The sequence below is a fragment of the Astatotilapia calliptera genome, chromosome 6, assembly GCF_900246225.1.
Source record: "Astatotilapia calliptera chromosome 6, fAstCal1.2, whole genome shotgun sequence".
NCBI classification, from domain to species: domain Eukaryota; kingdom Metazoa; phylum Chordata; class Actinopteri; order Cichliformes; family Cichlidae; genus Astatotilapia; species Astatotilapia calliptera.
The window spans coordinates 4,839,234-4,850,275 of NC_039307.1; the positions used below are offsets into that span (position 1 = coordinate 4,839,234).

Consider the following 11,042-nt stretch of genomic DNA (forward strand, 5'->3'; position numbering starts at 1 on the left):
ACTCTTATCCTTATTATTTAAGCCAGAATGGGATAATCAAAAATGATACACTGCCTCCATATGAAAGGAAAATCACAAGTTTTCTGATGCTGGGGGCTTAATGAGCCCATTACATTTCTGGTGCCTGAAAATATCATGGAAACTTTAATAATACAGATTCATCTGTGAAAGCAGCTAATGCATTCCCATAATTCATGAAGAAGTCAATAAACAGTCAATAGAACCCTGGTTATACTGATTATGTTATTATATTCATTATGTTATGTAAGTACGTAGCTAACAGTGTTTTTAGCCTGACCCTTCAACAACAAGTTAAGATATGTTATACTGACGGTAAATTGTGAAGGTGATTATTACACTGCTGTAAAATGCTTCTTGTGAAGCTTGCCTTACACATAAAACCTTGATGACAAAGATGATGAGCTAGATTAAAATTATCAAAGTAAATGTAAGGTTTACATGTAATATTATCATTAATCAATTTTAGTTTGGTCAGAGAAAGCCTTGATAAAGGCAGTGAGTTACATTCAATAGCAGGAAGTGAAAATATGAGTGGACGCAAGTGTGAGAGGTATTTCATATTTAACTTTTATTAAAACCCTTATATTCATTTTAAGTTAAAATTCAGAAAAACTCACAGGGTGGCATATCAGTGATGAGCTTCTTGTAGTAGATCTTCAGGAAAATTTCACCACATCAACAGTATAATATATACCACACTGGCGGTGTAGCCCAGTGTGGTTATATTAAATATAAGAGAAAGAGAGAACTTTAAGAAATTAATATAGCCACTACAGTGACCATCAAAACGGTGAAAAAATATTGCCGTAAACAGCTTATTTTGCAACACCACGAAACAAACAATAGCGTAAAATGAAACGATAGACGTTTTTATATCGTCACCCGATATATATCGCTATATCGAACAGCCTTACTCATTAATTTAAAAAAATACTTGGAATATCATATGTTATATCCTTTGTTTGGCTGTACCCACCAAAATTACACAGGAAATGTTTGGAAATTACACCATAAGATGAGTGCTGACCTTTATTTTTCATAGCCACAGGGCATGTTAAAAAGTGTGAAATATGCATTAATAGCAGATTATATTTGAGTAAGGGCATTCTGAAAGAAAATGGGTTTTCTTGTTTTACCTGCAGTAAGATCCTAAGGCTGATTTTTATTTAAAACGAGCTCCAAATGAAGCAGGGAGAAAACCTGTCAACAGGCTGGACTGCATGTCCGTTAGATTCGTTTATAACTCATAATTAGACTGATACTGGAATCAGTGTATAAACGTGGTTTCCCGCCCTGTGTCCGTCTGTCTGGGATTAAAGCTGCATCTATAAACAGAGAGTAAAGCTCTCTGCCCATTAAACGCTGCTTATCGGGTGCAAGATGCATCATGGCCCCACAGAGTCTCATGTGTGGATTACCCAGAGGTTATGGGGTAAGCATTGTTTCTTTTCTTTTTCATGAGGGTCAGCGCTTAGAAACATGTTTTGTTGGATTTCTACTAAAATGAGTTAATTATTTGCCTCTGCATAGAAAACTGGACGTATATTTGTGTTTTATACAAGTATTTATGCTATTAAACCTCACACTGTGATAAATTTCTTGAATAATCGTGTTTTAATGGTCACATTTGGAGCGTTCTTGTCTGTGTAGTGCCATATGTCATTACGTAGATTATCGGGATTAATCTGGATTACAGCCACCACCCCTTGGTGATAACTGTTGCCCTGTCTGTAGTCTCTGCGCTTTGCAGAATGAGTTTAACTTGAGGAGAATATAAATGGACCATATACACCATGCAAATAAACTCACTGGGAAACATTAAGGTAAAAGTGTGTTCATCACAGTGTTATTGTAGTCAGTTTTATTTAACAAAAGTATGGAACTGTTTTAAGGAAAAGTGGAGTTATTGCTAATCTGGTTATTAATTAGTAAATATGTAAGAAAAATTGTGTATGTTTCTGTTCTGTGTCCTGTGTACTGTTTGTTTGTATATGTGTCTTTTTGGCTGCTGTTACAACCAAATTTCCCCTTGTGGGACAATTAAAGGATCATTCTATTCTATTCTATTCTATTCTATTCTATTCTATTCTATTCTATTCTATTCTATTCTAATGAGTTAAGATGAAATTGATTGTGGCTTTTTTGTGTGCAGCTACTATTTGTTTGTATGTAAAATCTTAACCTACAGGGTTCAAGTTAGTATAGATGCCACACTGTGGTTCCCTCTCATGTGGTGGTTCTGAACCTGCTGCGGCAGGTGGGGCATGGAGCACCAAGTAACAAATATGAAGTGAAACTAAGATGAATGTGTGGAAGGCTTTTAGGGAAAATAAAGCAAATGAGAGAGCCAGTGCTGCCGTGATTGTGTACATTGCAACATTTCACATTGCACAATGAATTTTGATGAACATTCAGTATTTCTATGAGAAAATGTTAACTTTATTTTTTATCATCTTTAGCCTTCAGTTCATATACTGCCCATGCTCACACAGATGTTGCTCCCTCTTGCGTTCGTGATCACTTCTTGAACAGTTTTTGCTGTATTTCAGGCATGTAAAACTGAAAAAGTATACCTGTTATTTTTTTTATTCCATGGTTTAGGAACAGAGATCTGTCTAGAAGTTCTGTTTGACCTTTGTGTGAGCTGGAAAGACGAAGTGAAAAATGCAGGGAACTGTAGTTGGTTACAGACTGCGCTACTGGCTGACCCTGATCACGGGGTTGCTGGAGTGTCTGTTATTTGCCGGCCTGGTGTTTGGCCATGCCTCCCTGGTGTTTGTGCTGAAGAAAGAGGAATACTTTGGTTGGCTGTGTGTCGACACTAACAGCACAACGGATAGTAAAGGTGAGCAACTCTGGAGTTTAGATTGGACAGGACACTCATCCAGGACACCACAGAAGCAGGTTTCAGATATATTTGTGTGTGTTTCTGTTTGTTTTTCTTCCAGACTGTAGTGGTCAGGATGAGCAGTTCTCGCTGGTTTTTACTGTGGCCTCCTTCCTCAACAACTTCCTGACTCTATTAAATGGCTACATATTTGATCACTGTGGCACACTGCTGACCAGACTGCTGGCAATGTAAGTCAGTGCTGAAATACGTCTGGGCTGCAGACCCAAACACACAATTGTTAACTATTTCTTGCTGTTTGCCCAAAATGTTGTTAATCAACAATATTTTATAAGTAAACTATGATACCTTTGTAGGTCAGACCTCCAGCAGAATAAAAAAAAACCTTGTCTGCCAATTAGTTTCAGCAAAGAAACACAAAAAGTCTGAGATTAGTTAAGATTAGTACATGGTAAAACAAGGCGCAGAGATTAGACTGAAACAGAACCCACCTCATTCAACCCCAAAATATATTTGACAGTTTCTAGTATCAGCACTAATACTTGGTAATGTTAATGGTTTAATCTGGTTCAGAGTCCGGATCAATAGGTAACACTTTATTTATTTTCTTTTTTAGTAAATGAACTTTTTCTCTGCACAGGTTACAAAAAAATGTCCAAAAAAACTCAGTTATGTTTATATACCACGAAATCACACAATCACATACTATAGCTGCCCCAAGGCGCGTACTATGAAATCATCTACCTCACAATATTCAAATAATCCATCTCCCATGAGAAAACATTTGTTATTCCAAACCTGTTATGTTAATCATTGCTGGAACACTTAGCAATGCAGATTTGCTTTAGAGCTTTGGTGTAACATGTTATCACTTAAGTTTCTTATTTATTGCAGTGATCAGGAGAGTATGAGATTATATTGTGAGATTTGGGTTAGAGAATCTCAGTAATTAATTTCAATGAGATTATTTATAGAAAATTTGGTAAAATATGCAGTTATTCAGTCAAATTCATCTTTTACTTCCTGTCAGATGATTTATACTCAAACATGTGGAGAGACGCAGAGAAAGTCTGTAACTTTGTAAAACATGCGCAACAAGAATTATTACACAATTTAGGAATTAATGAGTGTTGTTGAGTCACTACTTGATTTTTAAATAAAATAGGTAGTTAATTGTCAGTACCAGATTATATTGTTCTAATGTTAATGGAAATCGTGCCAGATTATTTCTTTAGTCAGTGTTCATTTGAAGAGCAATTTATTCAGATTACAAAATACAAGATTTGGTACAGACCAACAAGCCTTTTCAAGGTCAACTTTTGCTATATATACAAAAACTACTTACACAAAACTCAGTTGTTTTGTGTATTTATGCTGCTGTTTTTAACTATGCTGCCCCCTGATTGGTACTTGTTTTTCAGCATTAAGCTGCATCTAGACTTTTCTGTTAAGTTTTTCACTCTCTTCCACGTTTCATCGTCCTGTCGAGAGAGGCTACATGCATGAGCTTATGTGGTATCTGAGGGGAGAATGGACAGTTTGAGTGGATTCAGAAAACCTTGCCAGCTTATGTCTGTTAACGCTCAAGGCGACTTCGCTGCAGGCCAAAATCACCCTAAGGCCACCAACCAATGTCTCAATGCTCCCTCATAGGAACTCTGCTCCTCGTAGCTGATGTCTGATGGCAAAAACAGAAACTTTTATGTGTCCTTATGATACTTTTCCCTCTCCAGAGCCCTTTTTAGTGGCGGTACATTGCTGGTGGCCCTCTCTAGCCCAGGTAGGTGCACAGGTTACGATTATTAGAAAACACATATTTATGAGTCTTTTTTTTTGTTTTTATTAGATTCACCTTTCACCTCTGTCTCATAATTTCCACCTTTTCCATAATCCCTTCCTTGTGGGAATTTCGTGTTCTGGTCACATTGTGTTGGGTTTATTTGAATACCTGAAAGCTTATTCTCTGTGCTGAAGTGTAGAAATTGAACACCCTAGCTATTGTGACAACACCATTTTAGCTAATTAGCAGTTAGTAGTATAACTTGCATGTGCTAGCCAGTGTTGGCCTCACATTTCATATTCTTGTGGACAAGCCTGTGAAAGAATCACCTTTGTTTTTTAAAAAAGAGCAGCTGTGTTGGCTTTCTCATCTTAAGCACAAAGCAGGTTTCATCTCCTCAGCTACTGCTCGGTCCATACCAAACACGAATGACAGAAAACAGGTAAAAGTTGTTTTCACTACATGCCTGATGACGTAGTCACTGTAACACCTCTTGTATATGATGAATCCCAGTAAAATAATCACAATCACTGTGAGAATTATGCACAACTGTGCATAATTCTGGTCATTAACATATTTAACGCGTGTTCTTTATTTTCCAGTATAGCCATTGGCATTTGATTTCAGTCTCATTTATATCGTATCACAACAGCAGTTATCTTAAGGCGCAATGTGAATACTCTACAATATTAGAGAGAAAGCTTAACAAATCAGGCTGTCGCCTGTTTACAGGCAAGTGTTCCCTTTTAATGGGAAAAGTCCTCCGGCAGAAACAGGCTCAGCCTCGATGTTTGTGGAATAGGGGGAAAAGAGAAGAGAGAGAGAATGAGGGCACAGAGCGACCACGAACAACAAAACGCCCCATCAGCCTGACCTATAGAAAGTTTAAAGGTTCAGGGTCACTGAATCCATCCCTGACTGTAACCCTTTACTGCTGCTGGGGAAAGCAAAAAGTTTGTTTTCAAACATGATTATGCAGCATTTTAACTGCTCGTCAGCACTTCTGCTGCTCTGCTGCTCTCTACACCGTGACTCTGGAGTTTTAACTCTAACTGCCTTTAATATTGTGCAACATCACATTCCTAATGTTTGTATTTCTGTGTCTTGTAGAATTTTCAAATCTGCTTTACCCCGCCCTGTCTCTCCTTGCTGTGGGTGGAGTCCTACTGCTCATAACTAACATGCAGGTAACTACACCTGTAGAAAGTTTCTGTTCCTAAACAGAAATACACTTGAGCCACTTCTAAACTTTCAAACATATTTTGTCCTGATGATCCGTGTATCTGTGTGACGGAAAGGTGGGCAACCTGTTCCCTGCTCATCGCTCCACCATCATCACCTTCTACAATGGTGCCTTTGACTCCTCCTCTGCTGTGCTTCTCATCGTTAAGGTGGGACTGATAATTGCTACACTCATATTTGTCACACACATTAGATGGATAAAACAACACTGTCCCCACACTAGTGCCACTACTACTTTACTGAAGTGCAGTTTTATTATTATTTGGCAAAAAAAAAAGGTGGAAACAAGCTGCATCCCATAGCTGTACTGGTGCACCAACAAATATAACTGTGAATTTGTGCTGAATACTATATAAATAAAATATTAGAATTTACATCCCTTCATCCAGTCCTGAATGACCCACTTCTCCATATCTCTAAGGGAGAGCCCAGGCTCCCTACTGAAGCAGCTCATCCTGTTTTGTCGGTCATTACTCTCAGCTTATGCCCAAGGTGAGGATGGGAACATAGAGCAGTCAGCATATTGAAAGTTTTTCCTTCACACCCAGCTCTCTTCACCATAAAAGACTAGCATGGTATCCAGTCACTGCGGACCTTTCACCAGTCTGTCTACCCTAAAGACAGACTGTTCAAAACCCTGAGATACTTGGTACAGCAATGTGCAATCCACCCATCTCCAACTATAGACCATGGCCTCAAACTTCCAGGTGCTAATTCTCACTCCTGCTTCAGCTGCCCCAGTAAGAGCTGGTGATCATCCAACAAACCAACAGAACCACATCCTCCTTAAACAGAAGAGATGGTATCTAGATAGCGCCGCCTACTAGAATTGCATTTATCAAAATTTAAGCAAAGGCCTCTTGGATTGGCTGTAAGACACAGCACGCCATTTCATTGGTCAGAGCCACACACATATCAGAGGCCTAGCATAGTGACTTAAATTAGTGGAGGTGGGAAGATAGCCACCTGTGTCAGCATCCACCTATATATATATATATATATAAGTGACCTTTTTTTCCCCTGCAGATTCTGTACGAACAGGGAATCTCTCTCCACTACTCTTTCATTTTCCTGACCATCTGCAGCAGCATTCACGTGGCGAGAACTTTCCTGCTGATGCCAAAAACCCACATCCCCTACACTCTGCCTGAAAACTACACCTACGGGTGAGAGCATGATAGGTTTTTGCCATTCAGGTCATAAAGACAGTGGGCGTCTTTGATACACACAAAATCTGTACTTAAACACATATTTCAAGCACAAATTCAGTATTATTAACATGTTTTTGTGTAATTTGTTCTTATTCTGTGAAAAACTACCTAAATAAGGAATCAAATACAAAATATTACTGACAAAGTTGAAGTCTTTTACCTTTTTAATTTAAAGTGGACGTAGCATTTGGATGGTGTAGTGATTGAATTCAGAAGTATATATTTTTCTAATTCTTGTTGTTGTTCGTGAAAATCAAAACCACCATTTTTTAAATCCCAGAACGAGGGAAATGGCTACAACAACAACGGTAGGTATATCATCACCAACCTCCACCTTTGTTGTAGTGTTCGTGTCGCATACGTCATAATTATGTCATGGGATGCTTGCCTACGTTGCTGTGAAGATGACCATACACATTAGATGGTATTGGATAGTAATGGAAAACCAGTCTGTAATATATGTTTGCACTGATTGCCGATCACGCTTCAACTGGGAGGCAGAGCCTTCAGTTTTCAGGCCCCTCTTCTGTGGAACCAGCTTTCAGTTTGGATTCGGGAGACAGACACTATGTCTACTTTGAAGATTAGGCTTAAAACTTTCCTTTTTGCTAAAGCATATAGTTAGGGCTGGACCAGGTGACCCTGAATCCTCCCTTAGTTATGCTGCAATAGACGTAGGCAGGTTTTTCCTTTCCAGTCACCTTTCTCACTCACTATGTGTTAATAGACCTCTCTGCACTGAATCATACCTGTTATTAACCTCTGTCTCTCTTCCACAACATGTCTTTATCCTGTTTTCCTTCTCTCACCCCAACCAGTCGCAGCAGATGGCCCCGCCCCTCCCTGAGCCTGGTTCTGCCAGTTTCTTCCTGTTAAAAGGGAGTTTTTCCTTCCCACTGTCGCCAAAGTGCTTGCTCATAGGGGGTCATGTGATTGTTGGGCTTTTCTCTGTATCTACTGTACAATATAAAGCACCTTGAGGCGACTTTTGTTGTGATTTGGCGCTATATGAATAAAATTGAATTGAATTGAACTGTGTCATCCTCGGTAAGAAGGAATGGTACTCCACAGTGATGTAGTTCAAACAAATTTAATGAAGGAGATGGCAGATGGCATAAACCAGATGAACAGCATTTGTGGGAATGTGATTGAATTACAATATATTTAAATGTAAAGGGGGTGTGAGTGCGTGTGTGGTCAGGTGGTAAGCACGCACATAGTATTAACTCACACAAGTAAATACGTTACTCCTCCAACACACCTGTGCAGAACCGCACTGAACACGTTCCCAAATGGAAGTACAATGCTGAGGTGCATCATGGGTAACGTGGTTTAAAGAAGGTGCCGTAAAGAAGTGGACTTTTAACGCAGTCCATCCAAGTGGAGCTGTGGCGACTAAATCCAAATAGGTACCAATGGAAAAGGTGCTTTATTGTACCTACAAGTTTCACTAGTACAAAAACCAAGCAAAAAAGAAGTTTTCCATGCTGGATGTCATTATTTAAACCCAATTTTCTTGGTTAATGAGTGAGTGAGCAGTGAGGTCCTGATCTTCAGGGAACAGATCAGGTGGTATATGTTCTCCACTTGCTTTCCGCTTTCCCTGTCACAACACTTTCTTTGTTTTCTTCATCTTTCACCACAGATGACGAGCATAAACCTTTTGATTTTTAATAATTCTGAGTCACTAACAAAAGAACAAAAGTGATCAGTGCAACGTTGATTTTGAATGTGCATTCATTTGTTAATCACACTTTTTTCTGACGTTCAGGATAAACTGTGGAAAGGGAAACACTGACACTGTGGAGGAGACTGAGATAAAGGAAGGTCCGCCGACACAGGAATCCCCTGAGACGGAGAACACGTCGCTGGCACCCGAGGGTAGGACAGAGGCTCAAAACACAGAAAAAGGTTCTTATAGCCACTTTACCATCCAAAACTGTTTGTGTCAAGTGTTTCTACTGTTTGGCCAACAAAGAAACCACTGCAGGCAAATACAAATACAAATACGTGTAACAAAGTAGCATGTATTTGTTGATGTTTTACACCCTGTTTTGTGTGTTCAGTGCAGTCGTTCGGCAGCTGTGTCAAGTCCAGGTTCTTCATATTTCACCTGGTGTGGTTGTCCATCATGCAGCTGAGACACTACTTCTTCATTGGCACGCTCAACTCCATGCTGAACCGGCTGGCTGATGGTGACTCCAACCTGGGTAAGTCATTGTCCTCATTATCATCTTTGATCCAGATATTGTCTGACTTCATTCTCTTGTTTTCTCATCCATCCCTAAATCATCAGTGAGCCAGTACACCAATGCATTCGCAATAACTCAGCTGTGTGGCATCCTGTGTGCCCCCTGGAACGGACTCATCATGGACAGACACAAGAAGAAGCCTCTGGCTCCGGGTAAATCAGTGAATGTTGTTAGAACGACTTGTTTTCATGTGGAAACTCCTTCTGAATCTCTCTTGTACTGTAGGAGAGACGGAGCAAGAGGCGGACCTGCGCTCCTCCTACCTGTCCCTGCTCCTGACTGCCCTGCAGTGCCTCCTCTTTTCTGTGTGCGCCTCCATTGCTTTTCTCCCACTGCAGTACTTCACCTTCGTCCTGCAGGTCCTCAATCGCTCCTTCCTTTATGGGGGGAATGCAGCCTTCCTTAGCATCGCGTGAGTTTATATCAAACACACATTTAAAACTTCACTAGTTTCGCTTTTTTGAGTTTCCCCTGTCCTCTAAACTTCTCAGTTTCAATTAAAATACAATTTCAGGAGGCAAAATAATTTCAGATTGAGGTAACAGAGAATTTATTCATCAGTTAGACACAGACACGTTATAATCCTTTGGTTTCTGCTTTCAGTTTTCCAGCCTGTCACTTTGGGAAGCTGTATGGCCTGGTGATGGCTGTCTCCGCTGGAGTCTCTGTGCTGCAGTACCCCCTCGTCTCCGTGGTCAGAGAATATCCGTTTTATGTAGGTTTTTACCCCTCATCCGTAAAAACCTGATGAGGTATTACTGCCACCCTGCTAGGCGGGCAGACAGGACACGTGAATGCAATAGCTTAAAAACAGAGCGATGTAGGAGCTTCAAATTGATCTCATACATGTATCTAATAAAAATCTCGGACAGGTGCCAATCTCAGTGACCTCAAGGTTAAGGTCAAACATAGATTTTCTTTTTAAAATTTGGACACATCTCATTTAATGGGTTTACTGTATTTTCATGACTATTTACATTGTACATATCGTTATGAAGTTACGATGAGTCAAAAGTGCTGAAAAATTAGTAACATTAATAAGTACCAAATTCCCCCACCTCGATGAGGTCCTGTAAATATTTACAACAAAAAGTTGATATTTTGCTTCATTAAATGTCACTATACTTGAGTGTCTCTGATTGATTTAACATTGAACAACCCAGCAGTGGCTTAATATCAACACAGGTCAATATTTAATACACTTTTCTTGCATTAGCTGTGCTCATGTGAATGCAAACTTTTGTCTGAATCTGTTCCAGGTGGACATCAGTCTTATTTTTCTCACTCTGCTGGCGTTCATCCATCCTACAAACGTCTTCATCCACTGCAGAAAACAAGGCCGCCTCAGGAAGGACCATCCTGAGAATCGAGCCAGACACTCGTCTCACCGTCTGTACAGAGACGGTGAGACGAGTGTTTCAGCCTGTAGAAGGTTCAGGTTCTCTTTGTTCCTGCTCACTGATTTAAACTAGAAGCACAAGCATTTGCTTTAATGTTTTGTTGATCCTTATTAATTCACTTTTGTGAACTGTTTTTTGTAATAATCCAATAAAATTTTGTGTTAAACACTTTATGGTTCAGAAGAAATATTTGTTTGAGCCATTTAACACCTTGAAAGACTTTAATAACATTCAAAATAGATCAAGATATATGTATATGTATGTGTGTGTGTGTGTGTGTATATATAT

At 39.5% G+C, this 11,042-nt stretch overlaps 1 protein-coding gene across 1 annotated transcript; it reads left to right on the top strand.

The window, feature by feature from the left end:
* Positions 1-1,485: 1,485 nt before the first annotated feature.
* LOC113023628 (solute carrier family 43 member 3-like) lies at positions 1,486-10,927 on the top strand. Its single transcript, XM_026169823.1, has 13 exons — positions 1,486-1,844; positions 2,623-2,866; positions 2,970-3,099; positions 4,603-4,649; positions 5,760-5,836; positions 5,948-6,040; positions 6,918-7,057; positions 8,874-9,013; positions 9,169-9,312; positions 9,399-9,506; positions 9,580-9,766; positions 9,958-10,069; positions 10,614-10,927. Exons 2-13 carry the CDS (start codon positions 2,686-2,688, stop codon positions 10,824-10,826), a joined length of 1,572 nt encoding a protein of 523 aa, XP_026025608.1. The 5' UTR covers positions 1,486-1,844; positions 2,623-2,685; the 3' UTR covers positions 10,827-10,927.
* The last annotated feature ends 115 nt before the right edge of the window (positions 10,928-11,042 follow it).

Excerpts from the sequence above, each read along its gene's own strand:
- LOC113023628 (XM_026169823.1), top strand. The coding sequence starts at position 2,686 with ATGCAGGGAACTGTAGTTGGTTACAGACTGCGCTACTGGCTGACCCTG. Across the intron at positions 4,650-5,759 it reads GGTGGCCCTCTCTAGCCCAG|AATTTTCAAATCTGCTTTAC; the intron begins GTAGGTGCACAG and ends TGTGTCTTGTAG. Across the intron at positions 10,070-10,613 it reads TCAGAGAATATCCGTTTTAT|GTGGACATCAGTCTTATTTT; the intron begins GTAGGTTTTTAC and ends AATCTGTTCCAG.